Below are 25,150 nucleotides of genomic sequence, written 5' to 3'. Positions count from 1 at the left end.
TTCTTTGCACTTGATATTTCCTTCACTGTAATATTCATGAAAGCATGTGACAGATTTGTAAATTTAACTGTTAGTCTCAGATTTCCAGACCCTTTAATCAGTATTTATTTGTCTGTAGAAACAGTACTAGCAAGTTAATGATTTGCTAATTTGAAAAATGCTCATGTGGTTTCCTATGTTAACTGATTTGTGCATTTTTAAAGAAATGGTATGAAATCAATTATTGTTAAAAAGTAATTAAGGTGAAGATCTTATTCCTTAGTTTCTCAGCAATTTCAGTGTCAAGGATATTCTAAAGTTACTAAAACCTGGGAAAATAGCTAATATATTTTAGCTGTCCCTTTTCAGGTTTATTAATGATTGTTTTAACAGTTGCAGTTAATCTTACTAGAAATTTTAAATGACAGCGTTTTCAGATTTTGAGTTGAAGTCAGTAATATTTTCATCTAAGTGCAGAAACTGTGGCGAAAGCTGTGTTTGCATATGAGATGGTAGTAAGAGGCCATTATTAGGAAAAGGCATTTAACATAAATCAATGCATTTATTCATTGCACTTTTAAGTAATTTAAAGTATTTTGTTGAGCTATATCCTGTACTTCATGCCCAATATGAAAGGAAACATAATTATTTTAGATTTTTAGTTTGAACTGTAAAATGTTTCTAAGGTATTATCCATCCATTCAATAAACCTTTCAGGTTCAGAACACTTCTCATGTGAGCTCCTCGAAACACTTTCTGAAAGGTAAAACCAGGCAAAATTTTAAACAGTTTAAAAGCAATACAGCTTTAAACAAACAGCAAAAGTAATTAGTAAGCAGAATTTAAATGGATTTAAAAATTATTCTCATCTGAGTAGAAAACATCTTCTGCTTGCAAGGAATGAGGTCAGGTGAGCATTATGAGCTCTCTCCTTTAAACGTTTGCTTACAAGCTTCAGGTTGCTCATGGGAGTAAGAGTTTAAAAAATTGAACTCTTATAGAAAATCAACATGAAAATACCAATAAAATCACTATTTTCTTATGGCTGGAGAAAATGATATTGTTTGACAAGTCTAAATTAATAGAATGATGTCATACAACTTAACCCTAACCTTGTCTTGATGTCAAGGAATACTTTTCCTCAGAGTTTGGGATCCAGATCCCCAAACCTGTGCTTTTTCGGGTACTTGTGTTGACTGCACATGATTAATTTGTGACTGTTCTAGGCAGGTGTGATGCACTTAGAGGATTGTTTTGAGCTTGACTGTTTTCACTGAGCACCAATGTTTCCTTTTTGTCTCGTTTTCTTGTTTCGTAGAAGAATGTCTTCCAAGCAGGCTACCTCTCCATTTGCATGTGCAGCTGATGGAGAGGAAACAATGACCCAGGACTTAGCATCACGAGACAAGGAAGAGGGCAACAGTGATCAGCATGCAGCCTCTCATCTGCCTCTACATAATGTAATGCACAACAAACCTCACTCTGAGGAGCTACCGACTCTGGTCACGACCATCCAACAGGATCCCGAGTGGGATGGAGTAATCTCAGCCCAACACAGAATGGTGAGTTTCCCAGTCCTCACAGGGGCTTTCTAAATTTACTGTTGTAAGAGACTGTTCACTCGTGTTTGGAAAGACGTGTTCAGGTGTGAAGCTTTTTAAATGTTAAAGTGTTAGCAGTAGATCAACATCATACGGTGTAATTGTAAATTACAATTGTATAATCTACTTAAGTATACAGGTCTCTTTGAATGAGGTCATTTGATGGGTTCACCTTCTGAAAGGAAATGCATCTATTTATCATGTTTTCATTCATACCTTGATTTATGTCGTAACCTTTCTAGCTCGTATATTCAAGCATTAATTTCTGACAGGAGGATGTAGCTCACAACTGTTTGTCATCTGCAAAGTGTTGTGCTGAAGGAAGAAACTTTAATGTATTTTTTTTACTTCTCTCTCAGAAACAGGACCTACCAAACCTAGAATATTATATCTTTGCACAGCAACAAAGAATCTGGCATTTTAGGTGGCACAAACATCCTACTGTGTCTATAGGAAATTGCAACTTTTTGTGGAGGGGAAAGGTGTTTGTGAGTAGCTAGATCACCACTTTGTATACAGGTGATGTTAGAAATAATCAGAATTATTATCCCTATGCTCTTCAGTAGCCTAGATATAATTACTTAGTGGTTGGAATGGGCAGGCTGAATGGGCATAGCATCTCAGTCAATTTATTTTCCTTGCATGTGTTCCTCAGAAACAGACTTAAGGTATGTGGAGCAGCCAGGTGTTCTGTAAATTTAGAACATTGTAATCCCAGACTCTTTAGAAAGTGACTTTCAAAAATCTTAAATTCAAACAGCTTAAAAAGAATAATCTGCCTTTTCAAAAAAATTATTCCCTATTTCTATTAAATATATATGAGCAGATTTTTTTCAGCAAACCTTTTTTTTTCCCAGTACAAATCCAGCAGATTTCAATATTGTTAAGCACAATTGAAGAATTTTTTAATACCACCAGTTAAATAATAGCACTACAATAAGATTATTTTATTAATATAGTATTGAATTTTTTTTCCTAAAATCCAGTTGATTCGAAAGATCAAGCCAAACCAGAAAAATGCTGTATAATCTGTAATGCACAGTTTAACCCAGTGCAGAACTTTCCATCAGGCAGGTATTTGGGTGATTTTTATGAAGATGGCAAAATTTTAACTGCAAAATTGCTTTAAAGAAAAATGATTACAGTTTAGCAATTTGGCAAGGTAGGTTGTAAGTTGTATTGATGGCTTATATTCAGAATTTTGGACAGAGAGTCACTCTTTTGTCCAAGTTACGCAATAAGCACATTAGAATAATTTTAACTTCTGTGTAATCGGGAGGACAATCTGCATGCAAACTAGAAAGGACTGATCCTGTTTGTTGATGGAAAAAGTTAATCTGTGAATTCATCAGCTACTTCTCCATTCATTCAGAGAGGCAGGGGCACTCTTGGAATTTCGGTATTAGGACACCAATATCACTGACAAAATTACTCCATGTCCTAGGGAGAAAGGAACTCTTAGCTTCCAGCAGTCCCTCAATGCATTTTTTTTTGGTTCAGCCTGTTCCTTGGAACTGAAGTGAGCTGAAATGGCCCTTGCAGTGTGATCAGTTGTGCTCATATTGCTCTGGAGGGGTTTGCAGTCCCAGTGACAGAGAGCAATGTCTGTTTCCTTTCCTAATGCTGCACTGTCATGTCAACACTCGCTGTACCTCTGGACAGGCACGAATCAGTGAACAGCTTATCATGTTTCAGAACAGGTGCATAAACTTTGCTTGAGAGACTTAGCACTCTGGTTTTCCTATCTCCTTTTTCCAGTAAATATTCCATTATATATGTAGATGAATGTCCTGAAAATCATTAGCAGTTTCCACAAGTCCCTTGGCTTAAATCTGGTGGTGGATATATGTCAACTTTATTTCAGGACCTCTCAGCTAAACCAAATGATTTTTTTTTTTTTCCCAGCTTGAAGCTGGGTATGGTTTACAAGGCTTGGCTACCAGTGCACGCTGAAATTCTAAGACATGTTTTTTGGTTGCACTTAAAAGAGCTCTAAAACTTACAGAGCAAGATCCAAGTGTATTTACAGTTAGGTGACTTAGATGGCTAGTGAGGTCACAACAGTGAAGTGGGGAAAAAAATGTTTTTCTCCTTGGGGGACTGTCATTTAAGTACCTTGTTCGATTTTTAATGATATATTTTTTTTTCCTCACCTAAATATGTTCTTCATGAGCAAACATTTAAGCCTCTATTAATTGCATAAAGTTTCTCTGAAGTATCTCAGTCAAGCAGGCGTTTGTATTGTTAAGAAAGAATTCAGAGGTGCCTGCAACTATCCTGATGAAAACGTGTTCATACTCCTCAGAGGGAGGATAGATGTTTCTTTCCAGAAAGTCAGATTCCAGAAGGTGGGTTGGGCAATTCTGAGATAGGTGCTGTGGCAGTGGGCACTTTTTTACTTAATAAACCCGAATTCCCAGAAAGTAAGCACCTTTCTGACCTTTCCCAGACGGATCCTTTAGAAGCAGATTTGAAAAAGCACCTGTTCATAGCATTTACTCTGAAAGTAAAGACAGTAGCGCTTTCATTAAAATGCATCAATAATGTGTGTTGTCTGGTTAAAAGATAGTAAATTCAAAGAATGCTGTGTCGACATATGGGAAGGAAAAATTTCTCTTTTATCTGGTATCTAATTAAGGGCACAATCCTGCATCCTTTCTGTCCTTAAAACTAAGGAGTTCACTGGAATTTGAGAGAGCACACAGTATGCATCATAATTTGCTACGAGGGCTGTACAGATCTTAAGCTTAGAAAAGATACTGTAGGAGGACAAGTTTAGTGAAAAAAATTTGCATTTTTACCCAACATTTATGGTACGCAGCACTTTCTGTAATGTAAGATACCTTTAAACTACAATGTGCATTATCAGAAAAAAACCACACTGGCTAGAAATGTTTTCAAACTTTCACTCCCTTTTGATATCAGGCATTGCTTTCCACTGAGTCCTTTGTGTATTCTGAATGTCTGGAAGCCAAAATATTTTGTTTTAACTCCCACTCTATAGTATTTCCCAGCTGTGTACTTATATGGTGTAATAAAAGGATTTAACAAATGGGAAATAGCAGCTGCATTTGGAAATTCCCTTTGTGCTCCCTTTTCATTTGACAGATTCAGCAATGTGTAACAACTGTAACGTCAGACCTGTAATGACTTATACTGCCAGTATCATTTCACCAGCCAGTTTGATGTTACAGTGGGGAGAAGATAAAGCAACCCAAAGATTTCTGTAAACTCATATTATGGAGCTGAAAAGATTATACTTATGTTTCTAACTGTTACTTAGTATAAAAATACCTGTACGTATGGGTATTTATTGCTGACTGTAGCCCTACTAGAAAATAAAATCTGTTTTAGGCTAAGGCCATATCTATTTGTTGTGGTAAACTGTAGGGAAGAGGGCAAAGTGGTACCAAGATAATGGTGAAAGTATTGTGCCTTCTCCAATGGACAGTTAGAAGCAGGCAAGAAAAATTTTTAGATTGCATACAAAATCTGTCTCTGTTAAGGTAACAGAGAGAAAGAGTGGGAAAGGCCAAAACCACTTAATTTTGCTAAATTTAATAATAATTGAATTGTTGTATCCTAATAATATATTTATTGGTCAGTATGTAAAGAAATGGAAAATATTAATGTGTTTGTTCACTGGGGAACCAGGAATGGTCCCCATCTTCATATAGAGTTCTGCACAGCCTGTGAGATAAATTACAAGGATCTTTTATTTTTGCTCTGAAAGTATCAGGAGAAAGCAGGGCCAACAAGAAAATGCAGATTTAGATGGAAAAGTGACTTTACCTTCTTTGAGGAATGGGGTGACATATTCCCATACTATTAAGGCTGGACTTGGGACTTGTGAATAATAAATTTTAGCAGCTTTAATCTAAAGAAATCTGGACTCTCTCCAAAATGTACAATTTCTCATCTGTTCCCAAAAGCAAATAAGCTACAGAGAGGTAAGTTCTCTTCCCATCCTCAATCCCGATGTAGCAGTCCTGTAACAAACAGGGCTTGTGAGGAATGTGCAAGGGACTGTGGCAATCACTGTAGGTGGTGATGTGTCATTGACACGGTCACTGGACTCTTCTCTTCCCACTGCTGTTCCCTGCTGCCCACAACCCCAGGGCAGTGAGTTAGCAGCGTGTTAGTGAGAGTGTGTGCATGCACTGAATGAGGGCAGGCACATCTTTTTTGCTCTGCTGTTATTTGGATGTGAGTGACTCTCACAGGGAACCCCTGCAGCAAATCCAGTCTAAAGGATGGGTGTTATTTCCCTGCGACAGAGGGAAACCAAACATAGATACATACACAAAATTCATTGTCTCCAAATTTATGCTGGGTTTCCCTATATATTTTGTAACATCATTCAGAGGCCCCTTGGATTTAGAAACTAATTGTATCTGGTTGGATTTTATCTCAAATGGCAGCATTGACATATATGTCATAATTACGTCAAGACTCTGTCTTTTGTTGACTTCTTGCCAAAGGAGTGAAAGGCTTCCTACCTTTCCACCGTGGCTGTGTGTACATCTCTGCAGGACTGAGAACAGATTTATATATGCAGCAGAAAAATTGAAGATCTCTTCATACCACATATATTTGTTCCTTTTAAATTAATTTTGAATTGCCAAGTATCAAATTTAACTTTATATAGCTTTAGCAAAGCTACTGGCATCAGAAAGACAGAAATAGGTGGCATCCCAAAGGTCTTAATATTTTGGTGCTTCTGTCTCTACATAAAACGGGCACAATCCTGTTGCTCCCCCCCCCCACCTCCTGCTCCTTGTTAACTTCTCATGTTGAAGGTTCTTCCCTTTAAGGAAAATAAACTCAGGTGTTTAGGGAAGATCACTGAAAAACATTTACACATGCTAAACACTGTGAGTTTGTTGTTATATAAATTCATGGCTTCAAATTCTGGAAAGTTATAGATACAATTACATGTTTTGAGATTTTATTTTTGGTTCCTTTACGGACTGAATATGAACATATAAAATGCATCAAACATAAATGCCCTAAACTCTGGCAATTCTGTTTCTGCTAAATTGCTCATGCAGCTGTTATTTACATGTACAAATCTGAGTTTTGTGATGATGGAAAGCAATTCTACTCTGCTTGTGATATTATTTCTGCATATCAGGTAGTGCATTAGAATTTTTATCTAACTAAAGAGGTAAATACCTACATACATAATTGCATGGGTATGAAGTTTTGGCTGAAATTAAAGGGTGTGAAAAAGCAGAGGATATGCTATTTTATATTTCCATAAAAACAAATTCCTTTGAGAAATATATTGCAGAAAAGATAGAATTAATTTTTTTTTCAAGCATGTTGTTTTGATTCAGAAGGCATTCAGGTATGTGCTTAACTTGACTTTATTAGGACTACCAGCAACTATAATGTTAAGCAGATGTCTAAAGGTTTGAAATATCAAGGACTTAGTTTTACTAGCTTTAGCATAAAAAGATGTTAACATTTCATATTAAAAACAATAAAACAATTCCCTAGAAGTGTGCAGGATAATGTGCTTAATGGAGGTGGTGAAATACAAAATTGAACTTTATTTGAAGAAGAATTAAATAATTGTTCCTGTTGGCAAGCTTGTTATATTTGTTTTATTTTCCTTTTGACATTGTATAATTTTTCTTTTCCAAATACATGGTCTGTTTTAAACCTTTCCCTATATTCTAGGGTGAACTGTGTTTAAACAGAATTAATCATCACCTGAGTTCTTCGCAAAAGACCTGTGGTTTATGTTCATCTAAATCTGTAGCAATTTTATTCCTTTCTCCTATTTTAACATTTCCTATTTTTATGAAGCAATTTTTGAAAACTTTTTAATTCACTTCTGTATATTGACATGAATTTTTTCAAAAGTAGGAGCATTAACACATTCTAAATTGTTAATTTTTTTTTTCCTTGGGCAAGAAGGAATCAGGTATGCATGCTGATTAACACACTCCAGTCATTAACATGTGATTATGTGGGCTGCATATTGAGCACCTGCCAAAAGATAAAATCCAGCACTTTGCTACATCTGTGCAAGGACTTTTTGCATTTCTTTTGTACTTTGACAGCTCAAGAAAAAACAGACTTTGGTATCTTTGTTCAGCATAATAAAACTGTGTACATAAAATATCTTCATGGAGGAAGGAAAGATACTACATATATTTATTTTAATCTTTGAGGCCATGAAAAACCCAGGGACTGAGACTTACACAGCACCAAGTGTAATATGAATCTCCTAATGTACTGTATCACTGACATTCATATACAGTTTACAACATTCCTGCATGTTTATAAGGATTATCTGTTCTGGGATTCAGCCAATGTTATTGTAATTCACGGCAATTTTATGTGATACCTTTATGTCTCATAAACGTCTTGTTTTTATTTCAATCCTCCAAATGTTTCATCAGTGTTTACCTTAAAGAAATACAAGTACTCTATGCAGCAGGCTGGTTTCCTGCATGCATTCCTCTGCAAATACTGAAAGGGGAACATAAAGCATGTTATACATGTCATGAAACTATATACAGAGGAGGATTTTCATGTGCATTTGATATTGCTAAAAACATAAAGACAAATTTTATTTTTATATTTACAACAGACATACTTATAAGTTGGACAATTAAGATGACCTAATAGGGGGAAGTTGGATATATACAAAGTGGTCTGGAATATCCAAGCCACACAATCCTTGTTTTATTTGGCAGCTTCTGACAAGCATGCATCACAAAATATGTGTCTTTATTTACCCAAGAGGTAAACAGTGCTGATCAGCTGGGACTGATCACAATGCTTCCTCAGTTTCAGTTTAGATGAAAATGTAAGTCTAAATACTCATTTTGTAAATGGCTGTCCATTACTTTTTCCTTAATATGAGCATTTAACCAAAGTACAGGGCATAAAGTCTCAATATTGTTGTGATTTATTACCAAACCTAAACATTGGGAGTTTGGACATATGGTATCTGGATAATTAAGGAAATCCTTAGCATCTAACTCTTACAAAAGCCCACATGAGTTTATGCATATCTTTTTGGGTGAGTTGATTGCCGTATAGAAGTGATTTGTCATTGTATTTTAAAATTTTGGGGTGATTTTCCATTGTGGAAAGGAGCAAAGTGCCTGTCAACGTGTTTCAAATTGCTGCTCATTTGTAAAGAGGAGGGTTTAAATCACAAGGCCTAAAAATTGTAACCTTCTGAAATCTCTGTACCCAAAGTTGGTTTACCTGGTTTGCTCCAACGCCTGAGTAGGAAGGGATTGCTGCAATTAAGTGGTCATATTTTACATGAGACAAAAAGCCCCTGCCTATTCCTTCCAAACAGACAGCTGGTTTTGAAGTGGCCTCTTCATAATACCATACTTGGATTATATATGCCAGATTATTATGACATCTCGTTTTTAAACCTTTCATCTAAAGTTATTTTCTTTTTTTTTTTAATTCTAAATTCAGCATATTATTTCTTGGCTTGGACCTTACTGTTGTGTTGTTCCTTCTTGAGGTTTTTAAATGTGTATAAAAGATGAAATACAAACCCTTTACAGATTGTATTCAGCCTATACTTTGGCAGTGAAATCAGTATAAGTTTTATAGGAGTAAATGCTGAGTTAGAGACTTGAGGCTTTATTCCACTACTTGCCATTTGCCCTCCCACTAGCATAATTTGCTGAGACTTAACAAATTATGTTCTCTCAATAGCTCATAGCAGTCATTCTCAAGGCTTGGATTTAAATAAATCTTTCTTAATAAAACTTTTGTGTTTTTTTCTTAATCAGATGAGAATTGGAAATGATCACTTAGATTTTTAATTTATTTTAATTCTGTTTAATTAAATTCCTCAAAAAGGGAAACCATATTTAATGTAGTGATTGGAAATGATTTTGTAAACATTTGCTTTCATTATATGTTAACTCCAGACTAGTTCCAAGTGCCAGCATGCCTCTAGTACTTGGAATCAAAACCACTCTGGATATCCAACTTTCCTGGGGTGTTTACATGTGTCCCATTCAATGCAGAGACAGATAAATATCCCTTTATAACAGAAAAGCCTCATCCACATGGAAATAAGCAATTCAGCTAACACATTTTATGTTAGTAATATTTGCTTTCTACTTCTTGGCCATTCATGCTGTGATTTCAGTTGAACTCTTACAGAAACAGTTTTCTCTCTGGCTATTAAGTGGGATTGCAGTCGTCAACTTTCAATCAAAGTTGATCATAGTTATTATTAAATTGCTAACTAACACTGTGACCCCAATTTTGTACAGCCCTCAGTTTCATTTCCCAAGGTTTCCTATTTTCTTACCTTCAGAGAGCTCCAGAGGATCCATCCTCCCTATGTGAAACACAAATAGTGCCATTAAAATCCGCAGCCCTGTGCACTTCCCCCCGTTTAAGACTGCTGAGCAGAGAATCTGGTTCACCAGGCTGTTGGTCTGTCCCTAACCCTTATGAGGATACCAAAGAGAGGTCTGTCCCAAGGCAGATCTCCACTTGTCATTGCGGTGTCCCCAAACCAAGATGTTGCACCTCAACCCTCAAATACAGACCTCCATATTTTGTGCTTTGGCCGTTTGGAGGAAGGAGCAAGAATATTGAATTTTCTTTTTAGCCTGTAATCTTTCACCAACAAAACTCTAATTTTGTGTCTGTTTGCTCTATTTTGGAAGTGAAAAGACTTCATAAAAGGTGACCAAGTTGGCTCATGATTCAGCTTGCAGGTGTTGCTATAAATATTACCTTCCCAGTATGAGAAGTACTGGGTCAACTACCAATACCTTTATTTTCATCACTTCCGGCAGTACTTCCTCATTTATCCTGTTAAAACCAGTGGGAGTTCTGATGGAAAATGAGTTAATTAAGCTGTTAGAATCTAAATGCACAAGAAAATTTTTTTTACACTAACAGGAAAATTATTATTATTTGCTCAATCCCTTTTCAGTAGAAACACTTAAGAAACTATAAGGATTTTCCTTTCTTTGTACAGAAACCATTAGCTATCTTTTTGAAGAATGTAACTTGTGAAATTTAGTGAATGTACTTGCTAAAAAATAATTTTCTCAGAGCAAGAGGCCTCATGAACTACCTTTACATATTATCTTAGTGTAACAGTTTTAAAGGAATTGTGTGAAGAAAATACCATGTGTGTAGTCGCAGAGTCCCTGTCTTTATTTTTACCAAGCTGTTTGTAATTGTCAGAATTGTTCCTGCCATTACCAAAGCTTTACTTGAGCCATTCAAAACAACTCTGAAAGAAATGGCCAACAGGTCACTTGTTTACACCAGGCAGCCTGGAAAGCTGATAAGACTAAGGAAACTGTTGTCAGATCACATATATTCCAAGAAAATTTGAGGTTGGTTCAAGTATACTTTCCCTCCAACATGAAAAATGCCAAGGATAGACTTAGGAAAGCTTTTCCCATATTGTGCTGGAACTCTTCATGTTGTTTTACAATTGACAAATATGAGTAAGGTGGAAGTTTTAGTGAAAGTAAAGTATGATTTCATGCATGGGCTATCTATCCCCGAATGAGTCATCCATAGTGTTTTAGTGTCCATGCCCCACTAATTTCTGGTTTTTGGTCTTTTGTGCATTTATTTATTTTTCTCTGTTTTTTTCAGCTTGGAACTTAATCCTTAAATTTTAGTGTCTGTATATAGGTATTTAAGCTGTTATAATAATAGCATTTTGTCAAAACACTAACTGCTGTGGGTTGAATGATCAGTAATAAAATTTGGTCTGTGCTAATGGGCTGGCAAGAAAATGTAGACAGGAAAAATGCCATTTATTTACCTTGATATGAAACCCCAGCATTTCAAAAATAGACTCAGTTTTGCCCCTGCTGAATAGTAAGCAGCTTTAATAGTGGTTCTAGACTGAGTTTCTCTCTTCAGGTGTTGGGCAGTAAGAGTTTCTGGCTTAGTCATCTCTGCAAATACATACCTTTACAACTTAAAGCATTTTTTTCTGACAGAGGAAAAATTAAGAGACAAAATCATTGTACATGTTGTTTAAACATTCAGATTTGTTCTCTTTTTCTTTAATGTGCTGTCTTCAAATTTTATGGTTTGCCAAATGTTGGAAGCCTATCTGGAAATGCCTCCATTGTGGTGGACAGATATCCCCTTGAGCATTCTGGTGCAGACATAAACAGTTCTATGTTTATCCAGTACTAGTGTGTAAGTGGGAGGATAGTTTTATAAATCCAGCAAAGACAGAGTGGGATCCTGAAGAAGCATGCCCTGTGTTAAATCTTTTATCCATAGGCTAAATGTTTGCTATTTATCTGCTTATATTTTCCGTATTTTCCCCCTCCTTACCTGGAAATCACTGAAATTGGTAAGAATAGCACACCTTGAAAAATGCGCCTTTCAAAGGGAAATGTCACGTGTTGAAGACATTATTTCAAGTTTAGACTTAAATACTTTACAGAAATATATGAATTTTAAACCTGAGAATTCAGGGATGTGTCACTTGTCTAGTGTATTATGGAGCTACTGGGTGAATTTGGGGACCAGATTGTGTCCACATACATGAAGTGGATACTCATATCAGTCATACTCTATTATTCGTTTTCTTTTTTTTAATCAGAGATGCTGAGAAATTTGACTTTCATGGAGAATTTTCATCAGTGCTGATGGACTTCTCATTTGGATTTTGCGAAATGAAAACATTTGAATTGATCTTGGCTAGGCACTTGTCTCTACCTCCTCTTCCATGGTCTTGGAAAATACATGAGAAAAACCCTTAATAGCATCCTTTCTTTTCTCTCTTCAGGTCAAACAAAGTGGGAATTTCTCATTCTGTAAAAGGTGGCTTCAAAAACTTATTAAGGATAAGAGATGTCTTTATTGAATTGTTCCATATTCAAAAGGACCAGCTTCTCCTTTCCTAACCATGAATTCACAGGCTTGTACTAGTTTAGTGGTGGTCCTTTTCCCTCTGAACTCCAGACTTTCTAGGGAGAGTACTTTATGCATTAGAGCAAGAGGACTAACAAACAACTTGCAGAGGTGATATCCCTAGTTTCAGACAACACACAAGATCCACTAGACTATTTTCAGAGGATGCCTGGGCCACAAGGATGTATTAGGAGGGTCTTTGTGTGCTGCTTGTGCATGTCAATGCAAACTAATTTTTGATAGCCAGGTCTGCATCAGATGTATGTGATAATTGCACTTTTGGTCTTGCAGGGGGTGAGGCGCTGGGACAAACCTGACATGCCATGACAAATGGTCTGCAAAAGGTTATAGGGTCCGTCATGAAAATTAAAATCCTTCATAAATATGCTGCACCATTTATTTCATTTTCAACAAGCTGAATGCTGCAGTAGCAACTTCTCTTCAAATAAAGTTGAATCAGCATTCTAGAGAAAAAAATAACAGGAATACTCCACTTGTGTTTTGGTCTATCTAGTTAGCCATTACTGTGAGGTCAATAAAACCTGCTCTACCTGCTGTAGGCCTTAACAAAACTAGAAATATTGCAAATGCATTTTTTATTTTATTTTTTTTCTAGATTTTAATTGTCCACAAAACTGGCAATATAAAATAGTTTATTAATTGGAAAAACCTGCAAAGGCAGTCATTCTGCCTGCATTCTTTAAATCTGCATCATTTTTGTGGAGTTTAAACTTGTCTCATCTCCGTTGTGGCTATTGCAGTCTTTTGGGCAAGAAAAGGAAGGGTGAATGTGCTGCATGATGGAGGCAGGACTAGGGGAGTCTTTCATTACAGCAAGGGAACATTGTGCTGGACCATGTAGAGGAACCAGACGAGGAACAGGAGGGGTTATCAGGAGGAAGAACATTCCGTTATTCCTACTTGCTCCACAGATTTGCCTTATCTTCTTGTTTCCGGCCTAAACAATAGATTTAGTGTTCCTTGCTGGGAGCATGAAAACCCCTGCATTGAGCCTGATGGGTGTGCTTCATGTACCGTAAGAGGATATTGCTCTCTGGAGAAAAAACTCCTTTAAAATTACTAAGTTGCTCTTATACTGTCACCCTCAAGGGTGAAAGTGCCGAAGTATGTAGTATTAATTCTTCACTGGGAAAGGGATTATAGAAATTCAGGCTTTACATTTGAAAAATATTAGAAGATGCTCTTTTAATTGCAATTGTAAGACCTAGTTTTAAGAAAAATACAAAGTAGTTTTCAGAAACAATAAAATACATGAAAGCTTTACATTTTAAAGGCAGCTAAATAAGTTCATCCCTATACCTGGTCTAAGATATTGTTCTCTGTGATGTTTGATTCTTCAGTGAATACAAATGGATGGAATGAAAAATTCGTTAACGTTTGTTTGCTGAAAAAACAAAGATAAAATTTTTATTCCACGTCACCTCTCTTTCTGTTTGTGCCTGCAAAGCCTCTGTCGCTCCTTCTGCGTTGATGATGGTCTGCTGGCACTGGGATGAGATAGTGTCTCCTAATTTCCTATCTTAGTGAATAAATACATTTGCAACATCCCTAGCAAGTGTTGCCTCCTTCTCCAGTGACTGTAACAGTGCTGTGCTGATCACAGACTGCTGTGCTTGAAGATGTGTCACCTCCTCCTCCTGCACTGTCCCCAGCCCCAAGTCACCCGGCTTGCTCACTGTTGGTATTGCTCCTCCTGCTACATTGCACAGATACTTCTTAATCTCTTCCAGTGTTGTTGCTGATGGCTAATGCTTCCTAGCCTTTCTTCAGAACACAAGTTTCTTCAGCGCTCTGAAAATGGGTATTTTCAGTTCATAAAGTAGCAGGAATACCATTGGTATGGGGAACACTATGCATTGCGAGAATAGTTTTTGAAAAGACTATTAATTCATCTCTTAATTTTTAAATGTATTGTCACTATTATTGCTTTTTAATTTTAAACAGAGTATGTTTCATGAAATCTAATATACACACTAACATTTCTAGGCAAACTGTAAAGAAACAAACAAAAAAATCAGTACTTTTTAACCCCAAATGTTCAGCAGTCCTAGCCTGGCATTATTAAAAATTAAAATAGAAGAGTAATTTTGGAAAGGGAATTGTGCGAGAAATTCTTGTGGTTGAGTTTTTGAGGACAAATCCAAGACCTTCTTCTCTTTTTAGCTGAAATTGTGAAAGCAGAGATGCCGTGAATGTTGCAAGTATGACTGGGGGAATGACAAGTCTGAGCCAGAGAAGTTCAGGAAAGGCTCCGCTGTTGGGTGATATCACAAAATTGAGGAGAATCGTCATTACTCATTGCTTTGTGATGCCTTTTTTTTTTTTTAAATTTTTGCTCAAATAAGCTCTATCAATTGACAGAGGAGAATGAACCCTTTTTTATTTCTATGTTTTTGACTGTATAACACCTCTGATACATGTCTTCCTACCTATGTGTTGGCACATGACTTGTTCTGTCATAACCCCATTTTCTTGCTCATTCTTGCCTATGTTGGCCTGAAAATAATTTTCATTTTCTTTATTAGAGGCATTGTAACCTTCATTCCTTAAGAAAAATTTAAATTTAATTTACAGGGCAGTATGGATAGACTGGATAAAGAGCATGGATAGACACATACCATAAGCCTTATTTAACTGTGAAGTAGATTCCTTGCTCCTCAGTCATTGTTGGCCTAACGCTTTCTCTGGTTTTAAAGTTATGTTGTTTTCCATTAGCTGAGGCTTTATCCAGGAATAATTTGTCCTTGCCTGTACTTTCTTCCTGAGTGCTACATGTATTGTCCTTAGTTAAGGAGCTAAAGAGAACTGTAAAAGCTTAACACATTATTAGTTAAAAATTGTTGAAGTGGCTTGTTCCTGACAAGGGAAATCCTTGATGAAGATTATCTCAGGCATGAAGTATGAATGTTAGAAACATGGAGAGAACTGGACTTAAGGACAAAAGTGCCCATGTAAAACACTGGCATGAAGAAATTCAAATCATGATTCTCATTTTAGAAACTGGAGGATACATGTAGGGTTGTTAGTATTACAGACTAAGAAATAATGCTTTCAGCTTTTACCTGCCTGTTTTGACATTGTTTTGTTTCTTTGCAGGAGTCAGAGAGTAATAAGTTATGTTCCCTATATTCCTTCCGAAATACCTCTACCTCACCAAACAAGCCCGACGAAGGAGGTCGTGACCGCAGCGAGCTAATGACCAGTGTTAATTTTGGAACGCCGGAGCGCCGCAAAGGAAGCCTAGCAGATGTGGTGGACACACTGAAGCAGAAGAAACTAGAAGAAATGACCAGGACTGAGCAAGAAGGTATGCATTGGATAAGAGTGATACAGTTCCCCCTACCCCTCGATCCTGTAATTTTTATGGCATAAAGGATGTGTGGGGTATCAAGAGCCATAAAACTGAGTAACTGGCAAAGGCTAGGATAAAGTTTCCATGGCAATGGTAGTTTGAGATCCATTAGGGATTTTTGACAAATATGCCAGTTTTTAAAAACTTTTAAAATTGTCTTGGTTGTGAGTCAAAGCGAGAATGTTGGATTTGGTGAAAACTCAACTCTTACATCTTAGGTTATGATGAATTCTTAACTGGCTTTAGAGTTGTGAGGGATATTCTTCAATTGTATTTGTTTTTCTTTTAAAAGATAAATGTTTATTTTTAACAATAAGAATGGATAAAACATGAGCTGGTTTGTTTTGCCTTAGAAATTCTCATCTTGAATGACCCAGCATCTGTAACTAGGAGAATGGGAAACAGTTTTAAGTGTAAAAGTACATAGTTCTGACCTATTTAGATAGAATTACAGAGGAAGAAATGCCTTTTGTTTTTTCAACAGTCTCTTCAGATATTGTTACAAGTATTAAAACAGAGATAAAAATGAGGACAAATCTTTGAGTGCTGAGGCAGTTTATGTGGCTAGTCCTTACTCAGATACTTTCATTGATTTTGCTAAGATTTTGGCCATGGTAGGAAACAAAAAATATTGGAGAGTGAGTTTATTGGTGTATGTGTGCACACAGTCAGGGCCCACCATGAAAATTTCTCCCCACGCTAAGTAGAATGAAGTCTCACTTGGTTCTGCAACAATACCTTCTAGTCTGTGAGCTCATACATGAGTTTGAATCAGGGAAGTTGTGAGAGCAGGAGGCTCTGAAATAGAAAAACAGGTGTGGAGGCATCTGTGTAGATTCTCTTAGATATTTTACCAGTTCTGTTTTGTGGCATTAAAAATAACCCAGGAAGAATATTTATAATGTAGCAGACCCACAAGGCAGTAGAACTTTGTGATTCATTTTTTTCTTTGAAATATGAATGAGTTCAGAATTATTTTGACTCCTCAATTTCATGGTATGGTCACAGTGCACTTCAAACAGTGCACTTTAAGTTCCTTTGGCTCCATGTAGCAATGCAGATTCCAATTAAAATTGAAGCTGATACAATAATATGTTTAAATATGGGATAAAATCATGTTGTAATGGAAGTAGGCTTCCAAATTTCTTGGCATAATTGTTAAATGCCAGTATGTTCTATAGGTGTCCTTTCTGAAGCTGGTGAAACATCTCTAAAGAGAGAATGTCCCAGATTCTTTACTACCATCTGTCTGTTTTCAGCTGTAAAGATCACTCTTTTAAAAATTGCTTTCTTAGATTTGGTGGTTAGGCTAGGAAAACTATTTTAAATATTACTTTGGCAAAGTTGTTTTCTGCAGTCAGTAGCAGTCGTTCGACACCCCATACTAATCAAAGGTCTTGGCTCGTACTTTGCTGCGGGAGTGCACAAGTTGCTGTTGATTATATTGACACCACAGCAAAGGCTTTTCCATGAGTGTCCTGGATGGTGAGCTAATAAAAATGTGCATCAAAAAGTTTAAATATTGTATCTATCTGTAGGGATTCAAGCATTTCATAGCTTATTTTTGTATGGCTTCTCAAGAATTTTCTGCACTTCCCCTGTGTTAGTATACACTGGTTGTTTTAAGAGTGCAGAGCAGAGAGATCCCTCTCTCTGAGTCAGAGCCTTCCACACCATGTGTTCTCACCAGCTGTGAAATAAAGGTCATTTTTGATCTATAAAATAATCTTGCCTTTTATGGACCACATTATACTGGAAAGCTATTCTAAAGTCTGCGTGTAAGTTCAAAGGTATTTGACTGTATCTTCGTGTTTAGGTTAGGTTTAGATTAGATACTAGGAGACAATTCTTTGCTGTGAGGGTGGTGAGGCTCTGGCACAGGTTGCCCAGAGAAGCTGTGGACACGCCTCCCTGGAAGTGTTTAAGGTCAGGTTGGATGGAGAGCTGAGCAACGTGGTCTGAAGAAAAGTGTCTCTTCCTACAGCAGTGGGGTGGGAATTAGATGATCTTTAAGGTCTCTTCCAACCCAGGCCATTCTGTGATGATTTTAACAGTTCTGTGTTCTTTTCAATTCATCCAGCAGGTTCTGTAGGAAAAAAAACTACTTAAGTTTAACAGAAAATAATTAATGGATATCTGGCTCATACAATATAAACTAACATAGAAAAATTATTAATAGAAGGATTGGAAATGCTTCAGGATGTTACATTTAGGAATGTCAATCTTTCTAAACTTCTGTGTAGACCAGGAATATCAAAATTCTTAGAAGAAATTAGAATACTTATTTTAGTATTCAGAGGTTTCTCTGAATTAAAAAAAAAAAGTAAACTCTCCATGCTTGTTTGATTAAAATAAAATGTTTTAAAAATAATTACTATTTTAAGACTGTTTTAACAGTGTGCAGTCAGTTGGAGAAATGAGGTCGGAGATTATGAAATTGTATTGCCCTCTTAAAATGTCTTTTAAACAACCTAATTAAAAGCCTGATCACACACATACTACACATGATGCTCTTTAATATAAATCCTTTAAAATATATTTCTCTGCAGTTCTTTTCTTAAAATGGTATGCAACCAATACAATTGAGGAGCTCATTGTGTACTAAGTCCTGCCCTGCCACAAAATTGCTTACCCAAATTGAAAAATACCTGCTGTGTTTTTAAGAAATAGAGAGAATAATATAATTGGTTTAATGAATGACGTGGGGAAAAGACCTGTGTTTCTACTGTATACTGTGGTGTGGGGCTTTAAGTCTTGAATGCCTCCTTTAAAAGAATGTAATAGTTCATGTTAGCCTCTTTTATAGGGATGACCTCCATGACCACTGATGTAGCTGTGGGATTTGGGCTAACACACTGTCATATGTCAAGTTAATTGTAGAGTTAAAAGTGGAGTAAAGAGCTCAAGAATTCCAGTCATCAGATCTAACCCCCACACCAGCACAGTGAAAAGTCTCTCTTAATTTTGTTACATAGTAACTTTCTGGTCCATCTGAATTTGAGAAATACGGGCTGTTGGGGTCAAATACTTAAATACTTTGTGCTGTATACTCAGATATCAGGTGTCATGCTTGTACATACTACTTGTGGTCTCTGTTGTACCTCATGGCGTTGGAAAAGAAATATATACTGGAAGACTTTATCGTGTCTAAATAGATATATTTAATCAGAGTCCTTTGGCTCCTGAAAATAAGTTGTCTAATGAGAATTTCATCTGAGCAGCTGTGGCTGAGGAGGTCAACAGGCATTGCCTAAGAGAATATGGCCCAGCTGGTTAAATCTGGTTGTTGTAGTGATTTAAATGGTCAAGTGCTGCTTGTAATCCAGGACCGTCTGTTTGTAAAGGGAAGAGTGAGTGCTTCAGCATAATGTACAGCTGTTTTAATCTCTCTTTAATAATAGTGCTTCAGCCAGTGTCATGTCTTGTGTATGATGTGGGAACACGGCTGCCTCACACAGGAATATACCTTAGGTATATTTTTAGCTTTATTTGTAGTCTGAACAAAGATTACCAACATTACAGGATAAACAACACTTTTTTTTATTGACTTCGTGGTCCAGTATTTGCATTTTTTGTACATTACAGCACTCCTGTGTCTTAATTTGTAATGATTTGGAAATGAGAAAACTGATGAGAAAATTGTAATTGAAAAAGAAAAGAATGCTACAAATATTTAGAGTTAATTTGAGTATGTAAAGACTTTGCTGACATGTGTTCTTATAAGACAGAGGAGGTCAGAAATGAACAGGTGTCTAATTTAATCAACAACATTATACTCTAGGGCCTCTTGGATGACTTCAGTATATTCATCTTAGTTATTCTATGAGCCAAAGGATTGTTTTACTGGCTTTTTTCTTTGGAAGTATCCTCCAGTAAAATCAAGTATTAAAGCTCTTCAAAGCTCAAAACGAGGAGTTTATATTAGACAGTATGGTCCAACTGCTTCTTTCCTTTTCTATCCCCTTTAAGTAAAAGACTTTTCTTTCTGAATATTGCTTATGTTACTTTTGCGAGACAGATTTACAGCCTGGGCTGCCTGAATTCTATGCTGAGAATTGGCTTCCAGACAACTATCCTACTGTACTTCATCATAAGCCTCTAGGAGCAATAATTAGTAGTACACATCTTGTCTGTAGCGAGGAGAGCAGATTTCCCCCTTTCAGATCTGGAATGCTAGGTTGGCAGGTCAGCTGGCACTTCTGAGCTGGAAACTGGGCATGTCATTTCTGCTGAGTGCTAAGCCCTCATTACTCAGGGCCTGGATTCCTAATTCACTTTTGACCTTGATTCTGAGCAATGTATACAGTATCATTTTTCAACCAAGCTTGGTTCACAATTCTAGCACAAGCTTTTTATAAAGTGCTTCCCATTCTTGTTTCCTCCTTGAAGACCATAGTTGAACATTCAGAGATCAAAGATTTCTGTGTATGCATGGTGGATTATAATGAACATCTATATAAAGGGTAGTATATTCACGAATTTCCATCTATTCTCTGTCATGTGCACCTGTTTGTACTCTCTCTCTATGGGTGGATATGTGGGTGGATATCTAAATTAAAAATTAAGGGTTCACATGTATTATTAATTCTATATGCAGTAGGGAAAAATCTTACTACATTAGTCAGTAGTGGTGGTTTTTCTGATTTTGTGTTTTGTTATTTTTTTCTCCAGCTTCATGTGTTAATAATAATTGAACACTTTCTGTTATTTTGACTTAAAATAGATTAACACTTCCCTAATAAAATTTTCTATCATTCCAGTAAGGACAGTCTACTGAAATATTTCACACACAAATCTACAAATTTCCTGCTAATTTCATTGGGAAGTAAAAAAACTTAAACTTTCACATACTGTGTTTTAGAAGTCCACATTGGCAAAACCATTTTGGTTGCAATTTTTTCTTTTTTAGGTTTTGTTTGGGTTTTTTTTGTTATGGTTGTTTTGTGTTCTTTTTTTGAGAGTCTGTGTGTATTATATTGTATTAAATGAATGGAGAGCTTCCATTTTGTATTCTTTGTTTTAAGCCTGCCACAGCTGAGAACGGAGAGATTTCAGATGTGTATACTTGTTTTTTAGTATAGTTTTAAGCATAACCTTTGAGGCCATTACATGTCAGGAGCTCTCTTTGGTGGATGAGTCCTAGAAGTGAGCTGCTGACCATTTGTGGTCAGTGAATATTTTTAAATGCTTTTCAGATTTTTTGCAGAGATTTAATTCAAGTTATCTGTCTTGTGGTGTGCTGGATACCCACATTTTCCACTGATGAAGGCATGATCCCTGGCTATCCTCATACACTTGGTATTTACAGACCCTTGTTCTTCTTTTTCTTTAATGGATCCAGATATTTTGTCCTGTTTCAAGGCTTCAAAAATGTTACTGGGTTTTGGTATTAAGATTACCCAGAGCAATCAATAAAAATGACTTATTACTGCTGTTCTATTCTTTGTGATATCTATGAAATTTTCAAATGGTCACTGGCTTTTCTTTTTGGATATGAAAAAGCCCATCTTCCTCAAAATCCTTTCATCACCTTTGAAAAACCCTACCATACCTGCTTGGTACCACCCTCATTGTGTTTCCCTTTTTTTTCTTAGAAATCACTTTTGCTAAGAAAATTCAGAATCAGTTATACATATTGTTATTTGAATACTTATCTTTTATTTGCTTTTTGTAGGAAGCCGTATATAGTGGCATCTAAGAAAGAGAATTTCTGTTCTAAACTCTACACTTGCTTCCAAAATAAAAACACAAAATCCCAAATGTCCAGAAAATAAATAGATGACTCAGATCAAGTTAAAGGAGAGATATGAAGCACATTTTCCTAAATTGCTGCTTTCTTCAATTATTTACCTCCCTACCATGTAATTAAATGCAACTTATTAGCAACTTATTATTTCTCTCTTTTTGACTGTGGTTTTTCTTTTTTTTGTTTTGTGTTTGTTTTTTAAATTCCAATTATCTTGGTAAAATAATTTTGGTCACTCTTTTCCATTGCAATATATTCTTTTCCATTGCAATACATTTTGGAAAAAACATTCTTCTATTTATGGAAGTTTCATAGATCATAAAATTTCAAAGGATTCATTTGTTGAAGTCTACAGTGAATTCCTATGTCTTAATGTGTTAAAGTAATTTTGGACCTTTTTTTTGGAACATTACTACAAAGGAAGTGTTTTCTAGGATTATTTTCCAGGTAACTAAAAGAAGATGCAACCCATTTTCCTTCTCTCTGTTGTATTTGATTTTTCTTTTAGAAATTCATTCCATTCATATACTTTCATTTAATGAAATTTATATTTTTGCAAGAGAGACTCAGTCTGTGTAACTGTACTGTGTCTTGCCATTAATATTTTGTTTTGTGTTTTTATTTATCATTCTGAGTCAGAATTTAGGCATTTTTGATTATTCACTCTCTTATATACTTTGAATCTTTCAGAGTAGTATTTTGTGATTAAATTCTATCTCAATTTTTTTTTTAGAAAACTGGCACAAATCATCATCTTTCCACATCATCTTTGTATTTATCTGGCTGCCTACACCACAGTCTTACCCAGTGTTGTAGCATTTGAGAATCTAATCATTACTCACAGGTTCTGTGTGGATATAGGAATTTTTCAGCACTTTTCAGTATGTCTCATGCTACATTTGAAAGCTTCTCTTCACTTTTCTTGGTTCTGGAATTAATTCATGGCACACAAATGGAGAATAGTCCAGACTTTTACATAGGTATCATGGAGAATGAGATCTACACGAATAACTTGATAGATTACTTAGACCATCTCTTTTGCTAAGAGGTTTTCATGTCCCCTCTTAGTTCTTATTCAGGATCATCAACAAGAAACTGGTGAGTCTGATGATAGTCACTTGAGAACCTGTCAGGAAAAAATACACTTTGGTTACTATCAGACAGTCCCCTAGGTGTAGGATCCATGGGATTTTATGGAGCTTCTATTTTTCTGAAGGTTCAGTTTCCCAGTGCAGGTTGTTCTCTTTTCGAAGCTTTGTACCTGTGCACCTCTACAAGATTGTTGCTTTTGCTGACACAAACAGAGTTGATCCTGATAGGGGAAGAGTCTGAAATTCAGGATTCAATTCTGAAGGCTGGAAAATCCATTCTAGCCATGACAATTTTTTTATTTTTGAGCCAGTATTTTCTTTCATTATTTTGAGATTCTTATATTATGTTGAAGAAACTTCTTTATTCAATCTAAAATATGTGAGATGAGTAAAATCCTTTTCATTGGAACAAACGTGCCTTGAACCTGTTCTCATTATCTCTGAACTTAAGCTGTAGACCAGGACAGATTGTAATGATAAAGGCTGAAATCTTCTCTTTGCCATCATCTGACCATTCCAGTCAGTTCCTCCCCAGAGATGTGTTTTCCAACGTCTCACCTTCAGGGATAATCTCATTTTTACTTTTTTGTTCGTCCCACTGTGCCCCTCAATTCTAAAGTTCTCCATTGTTAGAAACAATTTATCTCTTATTGTGTGATAAATTGTCCCAGTGCTTCCATCCTATATAATTTTCTGCACTATGTTCCTCTACACTTTTATCTCCTTTTAAGACATGGTTAAACACCTGCTATCTTTACACTATTTTTATGTTATTAGTATTGTGAAAGCATGATTAAAAAAACACATCTTAAAAGCCAGCTTTTTTCTAGGGGCAGTAAAAAAGGCAAGATCAGTACGAATAGGTACAACTGACAGTGAGCTCTGGTGTAGGGAGTATAAGTGAGTAAATAGCTGTAAAAATATGGAGAGTTGCTTCAGTTGCACAATCTTGGCAACAGAAAAATAAATTCAAACTCCAGTGGTTTCTGATGTTCTGCGACACAAACAACGTTATGATCAGATCATGCTTTGAAATGGCAATTGAAATGCCTTTTGTAGTCATCAGGTTAATAGTAGGGACTAGACTGGGATACTTCCCTTCCTAAAATTGCTAATGTAAATGTAAGGATACAAGCGAAAAGTGGGGCTCAAACATGGCAGATCTCGTATGCCCATTGTATTTTCCAAGACCTGGAGGGTGAATGGCCTCAGATTTCTTTGGTGATGGACTTTAGTTTTAGTTGGTCTTACTATCTTTTCCATTCCTGCTGGTTTGCAACAGGGCCTAAAAGTGCTTTAAGTGCTTGTGACTGGGGTAATGAATGAAAATATCTTCCCAGCACTGAGAATATTGCATTAGACTGAATAGTCACCTTACTTGTAAAAGCACTATTAGAGAGGGGCAGCTGTAAGTAAGGATAACGATTTGTGTCCAGTGCTTATTTACTGAAAATTGTAAATGTATTATTTATTGAGAGCTCTCCAGACAGTCCTTGTCAGAATAAAAATGTCAACTCTAAGCAAAATGTTATAATACATAATAAAAATGCTAGGTACACACTTTGGAGATACAGCTAATTAGATCTGCTTTTCTTAAAGAAATGACAGTAAAAATGCTCAGCAGCATATACATTTTAAATGCTGATATATTCCTTATTTTTCTATACAGTATTTGGTTTAGATACTTTGTCCTTATTTAAAAATAATTTTGACAACTTTATTTGGTTGCCACAGGAGAAACAGAGGCACTTGCTGCCTGGCTGCACGAGGCAGCTGCATGCTCAGGCTGTCTTGTTCATCCAGTGGAGAGAGTTGCTACTCTCACCTCTGTGTTTCAGTCTGAAACTCCAAGATGCCACTTCGTTTGTGAGGGAAACCTGCCTCCAGTGGAAGCAACAAACAATTATTAAGATTAGTCTTCAGCCATGCTAATTAACCCCAAACAAATATTCTTAACAGGGAGCCTAAATCCATTCAATGTCAGTGTTGCTTTTGCGTATTATTAAATATGAGTAGGAATTAGAGAGGAAAAAAAAAACTAGCTAATTTTTTTTCTATTTAAAATATTGCTTCATTTAAGTTTTTTTTCTTTTACAATTTTATTTTCACTGAAATTTGCAATGGGAAGAATTGGAGCTTAAAAAATTTGGAAATCTTTCTAGAGTGTAAGGGTCTAAGTGTAAAATCTTTTTGCAGTGTAAGGGAGGAAATTGGCTTTTGAATTTATTGTTTTTTACAAAGAACTGCTCAGTTCAGCATCATAAAATTTAGGATGTCATCATTAAAAGCAGCTTTCTTGTTTTGAGTGTATCAGCCAATCTGAGAAAGAGCCTTACTGTGTTTATTTTAGTGGCAGTCGATCTGTGCTCTCGTGCACTCGGTTTGCTGTTGGTTCCATGGGATCATGGAGTGGCTGATGAGGGTAGGTTTCTCCATACAGGGCAGGATCACCTAC

General features: G+C 36.2%; 1 protein-coding gene across 10 annotated transcripts in view; it reads left to right on the top strand.

Annotated features, from left to right (window-relative positions):
* Positions 1 to 25,150, top strand: part of SOX6 (SRY-box transcription factor 6) — a 374,652-nt gene that overhangs the window by 141,640 nt on the left and 207,862 nt on the right. For all 10 annotated transcript variants that reach the window (XM_042038377.1, XM_042038378.1, XM_042038379.1 and 7 more), the window contains 2 exons: positions 1,298 to 1,541; positions 15,603 to 15,813. In XM_042038377.1, the coding sequence (XP_041894311.1) occupies positions 1,302 to 1,541; positions 15,603 to 15,813 (451 nt within the window). In that variant the 5' untranslated portion in view covers positions 1,298 to 1,301. The remainder of the gene's footprint in view (positions 1 to 1,297; positions 1,542 to 15,602; positions 15,814 to 25,150) is intronic.

This window comes from Corvus kubaryi, unplaced genomic scaffold (assembly GCF_017639235.1).
Source record: "Corvus kubaryi isolate FWS band 111438036 unplaced genomic scaffold, C.kubaryi_AGA036_p1.0 37392, whole genome shotgun sequence".
Taxonomy (NCBI): Eukaryota; Metazoa; Chordata; class Aves; order Passeriformes; family Corvidae; genus Corvus; species Corvus kubaryi.
The sequence above is the reverse complement of the archived record's forward strand: the minus strand, read 5'-3'. Positions and strand labels throughout refer to the sequence as shown.